The 17552-nt window shown below is 36.8% G+C and overlaps 1 protein-coding gene across 1 annotated transcript in view; it reads left to right on the top strand.

The window, feature by feature from the left end:
* The first annotated feature begins 1055 nt into the window (after positions 1–1055).
* LARS1 (leucyl-tRNA synthetase 1) overlaps positions 1056–17552 on the top strand; it is a 62167-nt gene continuing 45670 nt past the window's right edge. The window contains exons 1-6 of the mRNA XM_020872313.2: positions 1056–1209; positions 9379–9497; positions 11457–11544; positions 11939–12019; positions 13850–13987; positions 16757–16918. Of these exons, the coding sequence (XP_020727972.2) occupies positions 1204–1209; positions 9379–9497; positions 11457–11544; positions 11939–12019; positions 13850–13987; positions 16757–16918 (594 nt within the window). The 5' untranslated portion in view covers positions 1056–1203. The remainder of the gene's footprint in view (positions 1210–9378; positions 9498–11456; positions 11545–11938; positions 12020–13849; positions 13988–16756; positions 16919–17552) is intronic.

Genomic DNA, 17552 nt, shown 5'->3' with positions numbered 1-17552 from the left:
TAAGGTTCCTTCTTAACTTCTTCAGCCACTGAATTTTCATTGAGCCCATACCACGCTCCAGGCATTGGGTTATGCCATCACTAAATTTATATTTCAAAACTAGTTGTTGAACAGTGTAAATATAATTGAATATAATGTACATTATACATATGTAATTTAAATTTTATTTTTGTTAAAAATTTTATTAATTTTTTCCCCTGTTATTCTTTCAGGAAGACACATTTCTGACCTGGGCACACCTCTACCCCTCCCAAGTGCTTTGTACAATATATGCTAAATGACTGTTTACTGAATTAACAAAGGAAAGCATGTGAGAGTAACTAATCTGACAACCAGAAAGTAAAAGATTTGGATCTGTTTTTTTCAATAGATCTTTCTTTGAAGATGGAAATTTTCTGTATCTGCAACTGTCCAGATATGATAACAATTGACAACATGACTTTCCAGCACATGAAAAGTGGCTAGTGCAATTGAAGAACTAAATGGCCACATGTGTCTAGTGGCCTAGACACTTAGTACCTAGACAGCTCCATCTTGGTTGGTGACATAGATGAAATAATCTGAACCAGGCACTGGGACCAGGAGAAGGTTTCCAGCCTCTCCTTTAATAAATTGGAGGTTGTTAATAAATGGCTTCAAAACATTTAAATTCTGGACTTTTGAATGCCACCGACAGTCATAAATATCTGTGCACAATGGCAAGTCATAATTAGCACTGAAGACGAATACACTTTGCTTCCTGGCATCCTGACAAGACACCCAACCCAGCTATGTGGGTTGAAAAGGTTGAAGGCCAGGGAACCCCACGTCAGCCATAGCGTGCTCGCTGCAGTCACAGACCCTGAACTGCATCATGGGCTTTGTAGTTAGGGCTTTGTAGTTGACCATGTTCATGACGTCACTACCGGCGCCGCTTTGAGAGGCGTACGATTTGACTTCCGGTAACCTATTGTTCTCTGGGAAATGTCGTCAATATATGCCTGAAGGCCGTGGGCTATAGGGATGTGAGAACTACAATTCCCAGAAGGCTACAATATACCCCGGAAGTAGTTAGTGCGCCAGAGATTACCTCTTGCAGCGTGTGCTTAAGTGTCGTGGTAGCCCTGACAGCCCCGAGAGGGAGGGGAAAGATTGTAACCACTCCTTTGGGGGTGATCACCGAGGTCACTGTCGTGGGTTTGCTGGAGTCTCCTGGGCGGCGCCATGGCGGTGAGTTTTGGCGGGAAGCAAGTTCGCTTGGCCGGGGCTTGGAACCCGTCTGGCTGCTTTCTCCAGAGTGGGGGCTCCATGTGGTAGCCACTGTCCTGAAGGGAAAAACCATTTTCTAAAGAAAAGGGGGGGGCCTTGCCTCTCACGTTTAAGGCTTGGCTGTTGTGAACACTTGCCTTTTCGTGCTAGCTGATGAGCTAGGCCCTGGTGTCTTTAACTTTACAGATTACTTCATGTCACGTGTGTTATTTCACAAAGTTTCTAAAAACTGATTTGTAGAAAGAGTATGTAACATTGATTCCTCCTTCCAACACAAGTTGTTGAGCGCCTCTTTGTAAAACAGACAAACTTTTCTGTATTCGTGGTGTTTACGGGTGTGCGCGCTACATTTTAAAGTATGCGGTAAAATATGTCAGGTGCCGATAAGTGCTGTAAACAAGAATAGATCAGGAAGGAGGATCAAGAATGTCTTTACCAAGGTGACAGTGTGGCCACTGAAAAGATTTCCGAGCAGAGCCAGCCATGTCAGTGAAAAACAAGGAGGGTTGTATGTTTCAAAGTGGGCGGGGGTGGGGGGGTCTTCCAGGGGAGATGGTGATGATGCTGATGGTGTTTGGGTGGTGGTGGTGGTGGTGGTGGAGGAGGAGGTTGACCGATGATTGGATGTAGTTCATGTAAAGCCTTGAGGTCCTGACTGAATGAAGGGGAACTTAGCGTTGCCAGGTGGAAGGGAGTTTGGGATCCATGTTCACACTGCTGTGTTTAAAATGGATAACCAGTAAGGTCCTACTGTACGGCATAGGGAACTCTGCTCAGTGTTACGTGGCAGCCTGGATGGGAGTGGAATTTGAGGGAGAATGGATACATGTTTGTGTATGAGTCCCTTTGCTGTCCACCTGAAGCTGTCACAACATTGTTAATCGGCTGTATTCCAATAAAAGATGAAAAGCGTTTTTGAAAAGAATAGAAAGAGAGGGAGTGGAGATGATGAGTATAGACCTCTTTTGAAGAATATGATAAAGAAGACCAAAAAAATGGGGTAATAGATGAAGGCTAAAGAGGTTTTCTTTTCTTTTTTTTTTTAAGGACAGGAGAAATTATATTGTGCTTGTATGCTTATGGAAATTGTCCTATAGAAAGGGAAAATGGATATAGAAGAGAGAAGTGATGTTCCTGTATAGATAGAGGAAGTGAGATCAGATCTACTAAGAAGTAGAATTTTAATACATTTGGTCCCATTCTGGAGCTCATTCTCTTAATCATTGTTCTATTCACAATTGTAAACTAATGGGGAAATTTCTTTTGCAGGCTCACTCCTATAATGAAAGTTTTCTAACTCTGATAGAAACCTTATAATAGTAAAGTGTACAGGATAATAAACATGGAGTAGCATGGATGTAAAATTAGTTTTTACTTTATAATTGAATGTGTGAAGAGTAAGCAATATAATTTTCTTCGTATCATAGAAGTATTTATTTTATAGAACTTTTGACAGTTTTAATCTCTTTTAGTTACATATCAGAAGACTTTTAGAGGGCACTGGGGGATGTGATGTAATAAAAATAATAGTCAACTTTAAAAACTATTTTTAAACTTTTCATTTGGAAAATTTAAATAGTGAACAAAGTAGAGATAATAATAGTATTGTGTATTTCCATGTACCCATCACCCAACGTCAGTAATTGACAGTTTAGGGCCAGTTTTGTTTCTGTTGTGTCATCCCCAGAACCTCCACTTCCCCGTCTTAAGATTGATTTTAAGCAAATTTAAGGCACTGTATGATTTCCTACATACATGTTTTAGTAAGTTTTTAAAAATATAATGAAAAATTCTCCTAAGACATAACCACAATGCCTTTTTGACACAGAACAAGATGTACATGATGTCCAGTTGTCTCCCTGTGGTAATGGTTAGCATTATTGAGCATTTACCATGGGTCTGGTACTATGCTGGGCTTCCCAGTTTGCACTAGTGGTAAAGAACCCATCTGCCAATGCAGGTAGATGTAGAGAGACGTGGGCTTGATCCCTGGGTTCCGAAGATCCTTTGGAGGAGGGCAGGGCAACCCACTCCAGTATTCTTGCCTGGATAATCCCATGGACGGAGGAGCCTGGCAGGCTGTAGTCCATAGGGTCTCACAGAGCCTGACACAACTGAAGCTACTTCGTGTGCATGCACACTGCTACTATACTGAGTCCTTCGTGTGTATTATATCTTTTAATCTTCATAATAATAGTTGAAGGTAGGTATAACTATTACCTATTAACCTCATTTTATAGATAGAGAAATGGAGGCTTAAAGAGGTTAAGGATCTTGTCTAGATTCTATAGCCAGTGGCGCTAGGATATGGCCAGACTGCTAAGAGAAAGCGGAAATAAAAGTGAGAAGATGAGAGTTTTTGTCCAGTCCCACCATTTGCTGGCGTGATGATCTCTAAGCTTCGTATTCATCATCTTTGAAATAGTAATCCCGGGTCTGCCCATTTCTTAGGGTGATTCTTGCCCACCTCTTAGGGTTGTTGTTAAAATCAAAGAAGTTAGGGTCAGTGTGCATAAAAGTTTTAGTAACTGCACAATGCTATACACATATGACAAAGTTTACTGTCTAGTTCAGTGGCTCTTCACTGGGGTGGTTTCGTCCTGCAGAGAAGTTGGTTTGGAGACTGGATCAGGGCAGGGGGCATGCCACTGGCAGTTAGTGGGTAGAAGCTAAGGCTGCTCCTGAATATCTGGCAGTGCACATGCCAGCCCCCGAAAACAGAGTTGTTTGCCCCCAAATGTCAGTCAAGCGGAAGTTTATGACTTTGCTCTCATTAAATAGCCAATTGTTGACAATTCCCTGATGGTCCAATGGTTAGGACTCTGCTTTCTGTGCAGGGGCCAAGAGTTTGATCCCTGGTTAGGGAATAAAAATCCCACAGGCTGCGCAGCACGGCCAGAAAAACCCCAGACAAAACCGAAAAACCCCCAGTTGTTTAGTTGAGTAACCAGTGAAGAAACGAAGACTCAGCTTGATCAAGTGACTTGCTCAAAGTAATACAGCAAGTTGGTGCTGGGGCCAATATCAGATTTCATTACAATTGACCTTGGAGGTTTTGAGAAACAAGGTTTTCTGAAAAGCAAAGACCTCAAAGAAGAGCTTTCCTGCATTTAGCTTCCTCAGTACGGTGAAAAGAAACAGTTCTAAGCAATTTGTGAAGACTGTTGCTTTCATGTCCTTCCTTAAAGTGGGTGACATGGTCATTTTTAGGCAAAAGATATTTGTCATATGACTTCTGTGTCTGTTAGCATTGTATGTGGTGCTGAGGTGAGTATAAAAGTTTTAAAAGATGCTGTCTGCCAGAAGTTCACAACCCAATTTGGTAAATGTCAGGAGTTATTCGATTGCATTCAGTGGAAACCAACTCAAGTTGATTTAAGGAGAGAGGAATTTAGTAATGATATCCTGGGATTTCATATGACCCATGACCTTAACATAGGAAGTACACTAGGCTTCATGAGGTCTTAGATACTTTTCCTTTGTGAACCGCTTCCTTTGTAAAAAAAAAAATTAGACATATTTGACAATTGTGTTGGTTAAAGATACATATGAATATTACATATTAAAGAGTTTTCTTCTATTGAAAATTTATTTTTTCTGCTGATTTTAAAAGATACTAACATATTTTGATGAGCCCCTAGAAGTATTGTGGGCCCTATGAAGTGTGCCTGTTCCATCTATAGGTTAAGTGTACAGGCTGTTTTAAGGGCTGGGCAGAAGCGATATACTTTCTTTTGCTCAAAACTGCTTTGGCAGAACCCAGAAGCATAGTTCCTATCTGAATTCTCCTGGAACCATGGAAGCATATGCTTAACTGCCTCTGATGCACTACTCTAAATAAGACTTGGCGTTTGTTGCTGAAGAAGAACGGGAAGGAATGGATGGATATCGCATAGGCAAACTGCCATCTCACCCTAGCTTTTTTTCAAATAAATGGTAGTAGTCCCTGTATGTTAGAAGTGAAAATTGGTCAGCATGTATAGACTTACAGGTTACTTGTTAAAAAGAGGATTTTGCAGTAAGAGGGTGCAGAGGAGCTGAGGTCTAGATGAAGTCCTTTAGAAATCCTTTAGAAAAGAGTGAATCCACGGAGGCCCTTATTCTTTCTTGGAAAAGGAAATATGTTATGCATCCACACTTAATTTTATGGAAATTCTTAGGAAGGAGTTCAGATTGTTTAGCATCCTGATTCAAATAGGCAGCCCAGTTCTTAGTCTCTGTTATTTTCTATGGCCACAGTATGCAAAAGCGGGCAATGTGTTGCTCACCTCTCCTTTTATTTTATTGTATTTTATTTATTTGGTTGTGCCGGATCTTTGTTTTGGCGTGTGGGATCTAGTTCCCTGACCAGGGATCGAGCCCTGGCTGCCTACATCGGAAGTGCAGAATCTTAACCACTGGACCACCAGACAAGACACTTCTATCTCTCTCTTTTTTTCCTCACTTCACTTTTTAAGTCTTTAAATTTCAACAGGTACTTGAGAGCCTGCTGTAAGCTCATTACTTCATGGCAAATAGAGGGGGAAAAGGTAGAAGTGACAGATTTCCTCTTCTTGGGCTCTAAAGTCACTGCAGATGGTGACTGTAGTCATGAAATCAGAAGCCATTTGCTTCTTGGCAGGAAAGCTATAATAAACCTAGACGGTGTGTTGAAAAGCAGAGACATACTCTTTCGACAAAGGTCCATACAGTCAAGGCTGTGGTTTTCGCAGTGGTCATGTACGATTGTAGAAGTGAAGTGAAGTGTTAGTCACTCAGTTGTGTCCGATTCTTTGCAACCCCATGGACTGTAGCCCACCAGACTCTTCTGTCCATGGAATTCTCCAGGCAAAAATGCTGGAGTGGATCGCCATTCCCTTCTCCAGGGGATCTTTCCAGCCCAGGGATTGAGCCCCAGAGTCCTGCACTGCAGGCAGATTCTTTACCATCTGAGCCACTTGGGAAGCCCCACAGTTGTGAGAGCTGGACTGTGAAGAAGGCGGAGTGCCAAAGAACTGATGCCTTCGAACCATGGTGCTGGAGAAGACTCCTGAAAGCCCCTCGGACAGCGGGGAGATCAAACCAGTCAATCCTAAAGGAAATCAGTCCTGAATGTTCATTGGAAGGACTGATGCCGAAGCTGAAACTCCAGTGCTTTGGCCACCTGATACAAACAACTGACTCACTGGAAAAGTGCCTGATGCTGGGAAAGATTGAGGGCAGAAGAAGAGGGCGTCAGAGGATGAGATGGCTGGATGGGCATGAACTTGGGCAAACTTCGGGAGATGGTGAGGGACAGGGAGACCTGGCATGCTGTAGTCCATGGGGTTGTAAAGAGTCAGACCCACCGGGTGATTGAACAAACAAAATATAAGCTTAGATGTTGAGGATAGAATGAGAAACGAGACACAGTCCCCTCTGTGAATAAACTTACAGTCATGAGGAAGATAGATACTGATACTGTGTGATTAGTGCTATCTTAGAGGTAATACTGATAGGTAGGGACATATTAAGAATAGCACTTGATCAGCTCTTGGGGAATCAAAGCAGGTGATTAGCTGAGAACTGAAGGATGAGATAGCCAGGCAAAAAAGATGGATGGGCTATGAGGGTGGAGAGAATAGCTTGAACAAAGGCCCAGAGGGGACAGAGGAAGCATGAAACACTTGGAAAAGTCCAGGATAGGCCTGGAGTGATGGCGAGAGGGAAGAAGGGGCCTGGCAAGGATGAGATAAGAAGGGCCTTAAGTGCCAGGGTTAAGAGTGTGGACTTTATCCAGAGAGCAGTAGAGAACCTCTGAAAGGGAATTGCATTGATCATATTTGTATTTTGATATAATTTCCATGCACGGCAGTTATGATCTGGTCAGAATTTATAGAAATAAAAAATTTACTTATTTTTATTTTCTGTTGGTTATTAGAGAAACTTATGTCCATGATGTTTCAAGTGTGGAATTCTTTCTTATTTCCTTTTTGCCTTTGTGGCAAGGTCCTTTTAATCTATCACTGTACCTCCTCCTAGTATTTCATCTTTTCTGTTGCTTGTCCTCTCCTGTCTTAAACTTACTTAAAAAAATAAAAAGGAATAATAAACCATCCTTTGATTTAAAATATAGAAAACTGAGGGAATTCCCTGATGGTCCAGTGGTTAGGACTCAGCTTTCAGTGCCGAGGGCTGGGCTTTCATCCCCGGTCAGGGAACTAAGATCCTACAGGCAATGAAGCACAGCCAAATGGGAAAAAACAAAACAAAACAAAAAAATATATATATAAAGTTGAAAATAGCAAAACAGAGTTGATAAATTTATGGTAGATTTGTACTGAATCTTACCTAATTTTAATACTCTTATTTTTATCATACAGTACAGAAGGTATATTTAAGATAGTCGTTGAAGAAGTAGTAGTACTACTTTTTTAATTGCACAGAAGTACTGTTTGCATCATTATTTCAAATTTATGTAGCCATTTAAAAAAATAGCTGTCTAAAAATAGCAGCATTCGATTATAAAGCATGTTTTGAATTGTTGGGTGGAAGTACAGAGGGAGACATGACATGACTTGGCAAGGTTACCTGCCTAGTAGGTTGTAGAAGTAGATGTAGAACCCCAGGTATTTTCTTATTTAAAAATGATGCAGAATCTGGAAATGTTAGCATATAAGAAGGGGATGAAAATCTAATTTTGGTTCAGGTAAGTTTGTATAAGAAAATAAAATTCTAGACACTAATATTAAGTTTTCAAAATGGAATTAGATTTGTGTGTGGTATCCAGCTTTCATACTTGCCAGTTGCATAAGTGCTGTGTTCTTCAGCACACATGCTTTTAGCAGCTAATTCTTTTTCACAGAGTCACAAACAGAGGGAAGTTATAGCCCTTCTTTTTCAGAGTTGGAGTGGTCATGTGTATTTTTTCTGTTTATTTTCATCCAAGGGTGGCATAAGGAATGATGGGAATATTGCCAGGTAGATCCAATATGCTGAAGGCATGCTTGCCATTTTCTTTCTTTCTTTCTTTCTTTTTTTTAATATTTACTGATTTATTATAAGGGGTATGACTCAGAAACAACCAAATGGAAGAGAGGTGGAGGGCACGGTGTGGGTGGGGACAGAGAATTCAGAGACCTTCCATGTCCTCTTTAGGCGGTCACTCTCCCAGTACCTCAACACGTTCACCATCCAGGAAGATCGAGCCTCCCCACCAAAGAGTTTTTATAGATCTTAATCTTCAGCACCCCCTTCCACTTCCCCTTCCTAGAGATCAGTAGCCTGAATTTCTAACCGTCTAACTCCTTGATCTTTCTGCTGATCAGCCCCATCCTAAGGCTATCTTAGGGTCTCAGTCACCCCATTAGCACAAACTCAGGTTGTGCTAGGAATAGCAAAAGATATGCTCATCATTCAGGAAATTCTGAGGGTTTTAGGAGCTCTGGCCAAGAAAGCAGGACAGAGACCAACTGTATTTCTTATTATGCCACACTTTTTATCCTCTGTCTAGTAGTCATTTTTGGTTTAAAGGCTATATTTTCTCATATCAGTATAGTTATATCAGCTTTCAGTTAATTAGTATTAATTAACCAGTTTTTAGTTAGTACTTGTGTAGCATATTTTCTTTTAGTTAATAATATTTGTTGTATAATTTTTGTTTCATTTTAATTTCATCTTAATAGCCTGCTAACCATTTTGGGGAGAAGTTCTTCATCAACTTTCTTGGGAAAAAAAAACAAACATGTAGATTACTAATCCTCCTGCAGCCTCTATCCATTTGGCCTCACTGTCCTCCTTTGGTGGCAATAATTGCATCTGGGCAAGCAGGCAGTGTTCTATCCTATGCTTAAGTATTCACCTACTTTAACTAAATAGGAATATTTGAAACCAGTGTTTTATTTATTGTAGTATCTAATTAAAAAATATTTCAAAGCTTTTTTATGTAGTTAAGTAAGTCTTTAATCTTCCCTTTGAATTTGAAGTGGATTACCCTATCAAGTCATGATAACCCTAATTTTTAATCTTAACTCATTTAAATTTCAAGATAACCATGAAAAGATTATCAGTAAATGGCTCAGTTCCGTGTGAACCCAGATCTTTTTTTGCTTTTTTTAAAACAAGTCTACTGAAATATAGAGTGGATTATTCTTTATTCGTTCTGTCTAATAGGAAAGAAAAGGAACAGCCAAAGTGGACTTTTTGAAGAAGATTGAGAAAGAAGTCCAACAAAAATGGGATGCAAAGAAGGTGTTTGAGGTCAATGCATCTAATTTAGAGAAACAGACCAGGTGAGCAATCATTTGTGAGGTTCCCCATGTTATACTTCCAGAACCATTGGCTCAGAAACTGCTGTATGGAAGGAATAAAGCAGATTGTGTTTATAATGTCTGAAACAGGCTGAAGGGGGTGACTTCCATTTTCTCTATTTCAAATTAGCATCCTCTTTCCTGTGGAATTCTTAAAAAGATTTTTTCCTATGTAAAGGTTTTTAAAAAACTATTATTTCTCATAGTTAGACAAAGGAGAGTGTTTTTAAGTTTTATCTTTGCTGACTGATAAAAGGATGTTGTTCTGTTACAGAGATTCATATTATAGTGATAATTATCTCCAAAGGCACAGAATATAAATTTTGAAGGGTTTCTGTAGTTTAAAGATCTTCTTTTATAAATGTGTATTGCCTTGATGTTAAGAATTGATATTGGGAAAAAAAACAAAAAGTAACTTCTGCTGCACAGTATGTGCATCAACTTCAGTCGCAATTTCAGATATGTTGGAATGTAGAAAAATGTGCTTCTTAGAATTGAGGATATACATTGACAATAGCAATAATAGTTATTATTGAACAGGTGTTCAGTATGCCAAGGCAGTAGGAAATATGCTTTTTTTAAAACTATGTATTCTCGTTTAATCTTCCTAATAATGCTTTGAGTTTGCCAATATTTTAATTCTTGTTCTATTGATGAGTATAGTAAGACAGAGAGGTTAAGTAACCCGCTTAAGGTTGCATAGCTAGGAATTGACAGGGCTTGGACTTCTTATCAGGACTTTTTAATTCCAAAGTCTATCTTTGCTGTTAAGCTGCACTCTAATGGAATTTTTTTTTTTTTTTAAGAGAGGAGAAGGATTTGCTCTAAGACAAAGTTTCTGATGTTATACTTTATTTTTTCCAATAAAAAAAGTTTATTAATTTATTTGGCTGTGTTGGGTCTTAGTTGCAGCACTTTGATCTTTGTTGCTGCATATGAACTCTTAATTGAGGCTTGTGGGATCTGGTTCCCTGACTGCAAATGGAACCTGGGTCCCCTGCATTAGGAGCATAGAGTCTCGGTGTTATACTTTAAACTAGAATTTGAAGCTTCTATTTGGTTCTAGGATTTTGGTCAACTCTAAGGTAATTTAAAATAATCTAACATGAATTTGAAAGCTCTTTTGCTCAGTAAAAGAAAATGAACTGAAGAAATTTAGAAATATAACATTGAGTGAAAAAGGGAATTGAGGAGTCTTTGTGAAGTAGACCATATTTAAAATAAAGCTCATAAGTGAATGAAACTGAATGATGTTTAAGGGCATAGACATATGTGCAACCTATTAAAAAACAAAGGAATGTCAAAAGTAAATTTCAAGATAATGGTTATTTCTGGTGGGAGGATGGGGAGGCGCACATAGGTCGCTTCAGTGAGTTCATAGTTGGATAGTGTGCTTACATGTGTTCATTGTGTTTCATAACTTACATATGTCTGTTTGATATACTTGATTCATTAAAAAAAGGAATAAAGCATAATCAAGCAGCTTTTAAAAGGTGCTTTTTAAAGTGAATTTGCCACATACGTATTTTGAGGATGTTTTATTTTACCTTAGGGACTTCAAATTGCTTTACGTATATTTAGTGAAAGCATATCTCATTTAATCAGTAAAACATTACGGTTTTCTATTAATTTTCTTTTTTGTATATCTTTTTTACTCAGTGTTTTAGCTTAAGTTAAACCTTCCAGTATTTGCTACAAGGATATTTATTTCTTTAATAGCCACCTATAAATATCTTATTTTTTTCTAAATCAAAAATATGTTTCAGTTTGAGAGACCTTGTAGTTTCTGGATTTATAAATTTAATTTTCAGTATATTTTAAATAACTAAAATTTAAGCAAGTTACTTATAGTAAAGTGTTCCCTTGACCCCACCCTTAATTGTTAAAGGAATTTAACATTTTCTTTTTTGTGCTTTGTTTCTTAACCTGATGGTTTTACAGCAAGGACAAGTACTTTGTAACCTTCCCGTATCCGTATATGAATGGGCGCCTTCACTTGGGACACACATTTTCTTTATCTAAATGTGAGGTAAAGCTTCCTTTTTGTTTAATATAATGGAATGGAGGGGCTTTAGTGAATACTATTTTGAAGAAAATGACATCTATAGAATTTATTTCCTGTTAAGGGAACTTAGAGTTCTTTAATTTTAAGCATGGGTTTTATATTTAAATAATTTAAGTTTTCTGTTTTCACATGCTGTATGTGTGTGTACACAGGGTTCTAGGTATGTGTTTATGTTCAAAAGTAATTCTTAGGTTGGTGAAGACAGAGGGAAAAAGTATAACTCTGGAATGACTATAACATCTAACTGGTGCTCTAAAGGAAGATGTGAAGAGGAAAACAAAGCTAATTCTGAAAAGTTAGAATTTTGTATTTGTCTAGCATTTAAATTTGTAGTTTAAAATTAATTTTCTCTCTGTAGTTTGCAGTAGGGTACCAGAGACTGAAAGGGAAGACTTGTCTGTTTCCCTTTGGTTTGCACTGTACTGGAATGCCTATTAAGGTAAGATTGCTTGGGAATTGCTTTGTACTCTTTTTAGCTTAGAGCAAATAGTAATATCCAATTCAAGAATTTGAAATAGGGTTTTCAAATATGTGCTTCTGTACTATGTTAAAGTATTTTTTGAAATGAATTGAATTTATTATAGTAAAAATTAATTTTTAGAAAACATTTGAAGTAGTGCTTAAAGGGCAAACATTAACATCCAAGTGATTTCTAACTAATTTTGATATCTTTTGGTTACCTTATATATTCACATTTCTGTTTTAGAATTAGATAATGACTACTAACAAGTACAGTGGACACTCCTTTTGTGCATTCATGGCATATATAGACTGTTGGCATAAAATAATAAACAGTTCTGTTGTATTTCGGTCATTTTTGTAAGTGTCTTAAATTTGTCATAAATTTATATTAAAAACAATTTTTAATATAAAATGGGCAAGAAAACTACATTTGAAAGGATTCCCTAAATCCTTGGGAGTTGGGAAATTTAACTTACTTCTTTTTATGCTCCAGCCTTTTATTTTGAAAAATGTCCGACCTATAGGAAAGGTAAAAGGACGGTGCAGTGAACAGCCAGATACCCTTCACTTATAGCTACCAAGTATTAACATTTGTACAGTTGCTCTAGTTCTGTCTCTCAACATACAATACATGCACACTTTTCTTTCTTTGTCTGTGAACTCATTGAAAGTAAGTTGGCAGACATCATGACATGTCACCCCTAAACACTCCAGCTTTTATCTGTTGAGAACAAAGCCATTCTTCTACATTGTCACTATCCCATTATCCTCTCCAAGAAATTAATCATTGATGTAATACTATCATTATCTAATCTATAGTAAAATCTCCCTAACTGTCCCAAAATGTCTTTTCTGGCAGGTTTTTACTTTTTATTCTTCCCACTTTTATTCTTCCCACTGTCTGACATCAAAAGCCATATAAGGCAACTTGTATCATTTTAGTGATACTAATAATGTCCATGTTTCCTCATTCTAAAGTTAACTTTTCTCTTTTCTCATTAAAATGTAATTTATGGAATGATAGCTTAAGACCCTTGGAATATCTGATTACCCAATAACTCAGTGGTTTTAGCATCCTTTCATGATCCTTGTCTTTCAGTTGTTGAATTTGTGGTTGTAAAATGATGACTTTCTAGTTGTCTTGTTTTTTCCCTGTTTATTAGCTGAAATTCTTCTTTTTAGAAGCATCCCCTCCCTTTTTGAAAATCCACAATTCTATATTTGTATTTTTTTTTTAACTTTAACACTGTGTACTTGGTGTCATCTTTGTTTGTGACAGTGGACTCATTATGGGGTACACTTGAAAAGAGCTGAAGTTGAACATGTAGGTTCATGTTAGAATGCTGTAGCTCACTAGCTTTATAACCTTGGATAAATCACTTCATTTTCAGTGTCTGTTTTCTAATGTATTATCTCTCGTCCCACCTACCTAGCAGCCTTGTGATGATAACTAATAGAGTATATGTGACAGTAATCTTTAAATTGAGAAATGTAGTTATTAGAGTTGTTTTCAATATGATAATACTATATCTTTATCTTTGTACTTCTGACACCTAACATATAGTATATTGCATTGAGTAGTCTGGTTATTGAATAAGTCATTGCCAAGTAAATCAAGTAAAGTAGTTAATTTTTAGATACATGATTTGTATCACATGAGTTTTCTATAATGATCTACACATCTATAGATGTATTGCTAAAAAGTTCAGAGTCAGTATTAGTTGGCCATAGAAGCAATGAAAAAACACAAAGTGTTTCTACCTTGGAATTTTTAACTTTACTGCCTCTAATGTTGTGTTTTTTGTAGGCATGTGCTGATAAATTAAAAAGAGAAGTAGAGCTTTATGGTTGCCCTCCTGATTTTCCAGATGAGGAAGAGGAAGAGGAAGAAATCAATGTTAAAACAGAAGATATAATAGTTAAGGATAAAGCTAAAGGAAAAAAGGTTTGGTGACTTGATACTTATTTTGGTTGAAGTTTCATTTATATTTGTCCAATTTATTTATACATTCCCAGAGTAACAATATAGTATCTGACACATAAAATGTACTCATTAATTTTTAAAAAGTAATGAAGGAAAAATATCTTTCTTACCTTTTGATTGCCTTTTCCCCCTTTTTATTTTATTTTGAAATAATTTTAGACTTACAGAAGAATTGCAAGATTGCATAGGTTTCCTTTACATCTTATATAACCATAGTACAGTCCTCAAATCTAAGAAACCAACATTTGAACAATACTGTTTGAGAAACTACCAACTTCATTTGGTTTCGCCAGTTTTTCCTTAACATTCTTACTTATTTCTAAGATCCTATCCAGAATCCCATCTTGCATTTGCTTGTCATGTCTCTTCTGTCTTGTCTTCCTGATCTTAGCATTTCTGAAAAGGACTGGTCAGATAACGTATAAAGTGTCCCTTGTTTTAGGCTTGTCTAATGCTTTCTCATGAGTAGATTGAGAGGTGATGTGTCTTCAGTGAATTCAATCAAGGAGTATAAGATATTGCTATGTATTATTACTGGTGATGTTAACCTTGATCATTTGGTTTAGGTGGTATCTGTCAGGTTTCCTACTGTGAAGATTTCATTTTTTCCCTTTGAAATTCATGTATGTTTTGGGAGAGATACTTTGAGACTATGGGAATAACATCTTGTTTTTTTAAAAAATATATATTTCCTCACTAATTTTAGCATTCATCAGTGGATCTTGCCTGCAGTGGTTATTGCTGTTTTGTTCTAATGTTGATTTTCTGTTTCCCTCATCTTTCTACACTTATTATGTGAAGTTCTTCTGGAAGGAAAAGTTTTCCTTCTTCATTTACTTATTTCTTTTTTGCATCAGTGTGGATTCATGTGTATTTATTTATTCTTTGAGTTATAATCTAATACTATTGGTTTTTGTTGTTGTTGTTGCTGAGTTATTGTTATTGCTCAGATTGTTCTAGCATTGGCCATTAAGGGAATCTTTAGGTTGGCTCCTGTGTCCACTTGACATGCCCCCATCTTTTCTTTTATTCCCTTTTTTTCTTTTTCTGAGCACTTTTGTACTTTCAGGTGCCTCAAGATACTGCAAGCTTATTTTCTATTCTCCCTATTTTAGCCCTGGAGTCAGCCACTTTTCCAGGGAGTCCTTTTTCCTTTTATTGAAAAATGATATTTAGAAACTAAATTCTGAGTGCTAGGTATGCTCATTGTTTCTAGGTCTTCTCAGTAGAAAGAGCAAGGAAATATGTGTATGTCTACGCCCTGTGTATGTATGTGTCTGTATTTACTTCTTTGTATTTTTTTAAAATGAGATTGTTTTTTTTTCTTAATGTAAACACTTTATTTATTTTTGGCCACACCGACCAGGGATCCCTGACCGAGGATCAAACCCACACGCACAGCAGTGAAAGAATCAAGTCTTAACTACTGGATTGACCGGGAATTCCTGTGGTTTTTCTTTATTTAAAAAATTTTTTTCTTTTCCATTATGGTTTTTTTTTTTTTTACAGTGTATTGAATAGTTCCTTGTGCTATATAGTAGGACCTTGTTGTTTATTCATCTGTGTATAATAATTTAAATCTGCTAATCCAAAACTCCTAAACAACCCCTCTCCCACTCCCCTGGTCTTTGGCAATCACAAATCTGTTCTTTATATCTTTGAGTCTATTTCTGTTTCAAAGATAAGTTCATTTGTGTCATATTTTAGATTATCCACATGTAAGTGATATCATATGGCATTTGTCTCTCTCTCTATTTTTTCTAAGCGCATACTGATGCCTCTGGCTCTATTTAGCACCACAGGGCTCATTCTAGCACTCTTCCTTTGCTTATTTGTGACTTCTTTCTCCAACAGTAGGAAACCTAGCTCTCATTATTTACAGTATATCTGTTATTTGTTCAGTTGTCTACCAGTAGTTACAGAATGCTAATCTGTACTTCTAAGAGAAACAGTTTTACCAACTAAAACACATTGGTTGTGTATAGTTCATTTTGTCTTTAGAATCTAGTCAACACACTCTTTTCCAGTTACTTCTAAAGTTCTTTCTTTCCTACCCCTTTAGTGTGGTTATGTCATGCATTTGTAATACAGTTAGATAACTTTGTCACAGTCGGCTTTCTATCTTGGGTTACTCCTACATCCTGGTCAATTTTTTTTTTTAATTTACATGCAGTAAAATTCACTCTTTGGAGTATATCGTTGCCTTGGTTTGACAAATGCACAGAGTCTTGTTTCTGCCACCACGGTACGTAGAGATCGGTTTCCTTAGCCCCGAGATTCCTCTTCCTACCTTTTATATAGTTTTATGGTCCAACACCTTTGCCCACCTCCAGTTCCTGGCATGTGGTTACTTTTTTGATATTGGTAAATATTGGAAAAGGAGGAAACTCTTGTTAATAGTTTATTCATAACTAAAAAAATGCATGTGGTATTTGAAAAAAGGAAATAGAGAAGGTTTGGTGCTAAGAACTTAACTTTGTGATGATAATTTTTTTATGGTTCCATCCATTTACTTATCTTTGTGTCAGAATCCAGATATCAGACTGTATGGTTTGGCATATAGAACACTATATCCAGGTTCTGCAGTATTCCTATATGTCAGTAATATTGTTTTAGAGTTTAAAAAACTACCAAATAGGATCATTCATTTAAAATTATTGTGGTTCTGGAGTTTGTTAACTGGTTGTTAGTTGTTCTTTGATGGAGTTTGGTTTTGCTGGTTGTTTTCAGAGTAAAGCTGCTGCTAAAGCTGGATCTTCTAAATACCAGTGGGACATTATGAAATCCCTGGGTCTTTCTGATGATGAGATAGTCAAATTTTCTGAAGCAGAACATTGGCTTGAATATTTCCCACCACTGGCTGTCCAGGATCTGAAGAGAATGGGTTTGAAGGTATGCCGGCCTCATCTGTAGTTTAAGGCAATGTGAAGAACACAGTTATATTTGTGTGACTCTAGGAGATTTGGGCCACCTCTTAATGTAGAGTAATTTAGTCCATCAGTATTCCACGAATGACTTGGTACTATTATTTTCTGATTAGAACCACATAGGCCTTGAGGTAAGCAATGAAGTACTTTAATGTTTGTTGTTTTGGAATATATATATAGATATACTAGCAATTAGTAAAAAGGAATACTGTTCAAGTGAAGAAACCTACAACATTATAAATCAACTGTACTTCAATAAAGTTAAAAAAAAGATATATGAAGAAACCCAAGTGTAGCTTGTATATTTAGGGACATATAAAGATATTGTTTAAGTGTTCCTTAATGTATTATAATTCCTATATGTTTAATATGTAAATATATATGTTTAAAGGCTTACATATTAAGCATAAATTAATGTAATAATTGTGATATATATTTAATAGATAGAACTTGAAATTTTTTCGTTTGCTTTTGATATTTGATATAATTCTACATAGAAAAGTAAGGAGTAGGTGAGTAAATAATTGATTCATGGGAATTCCTATTTATAGTGACTATATAAATTTCTAAAAAATCACCATTTCCTTTCTCCTCCTGTA

Source organism: Odocoileus virginianus, chromosome 3 (genome assembly GCF_023699985.2).
Source record: "Odocoileus virginianus isolate 20LAN1187 ecotype Illinois chromosome 3, Ovbor_1.2, whole genome shotgun sequence".
Taxonomy (NCBI): domain Eukaryota; kingdom Metazoa; phylum Chordata; class Mammalia; order Artiodactyla; family Cervidae; genus Odocoileus; species Odocoileus virginianus.
The sequence above is the reverse complement of the archived record's forward strand: the minus strand, read 5'-3'. Positions and strand labels throughout refer to the sequence as shown.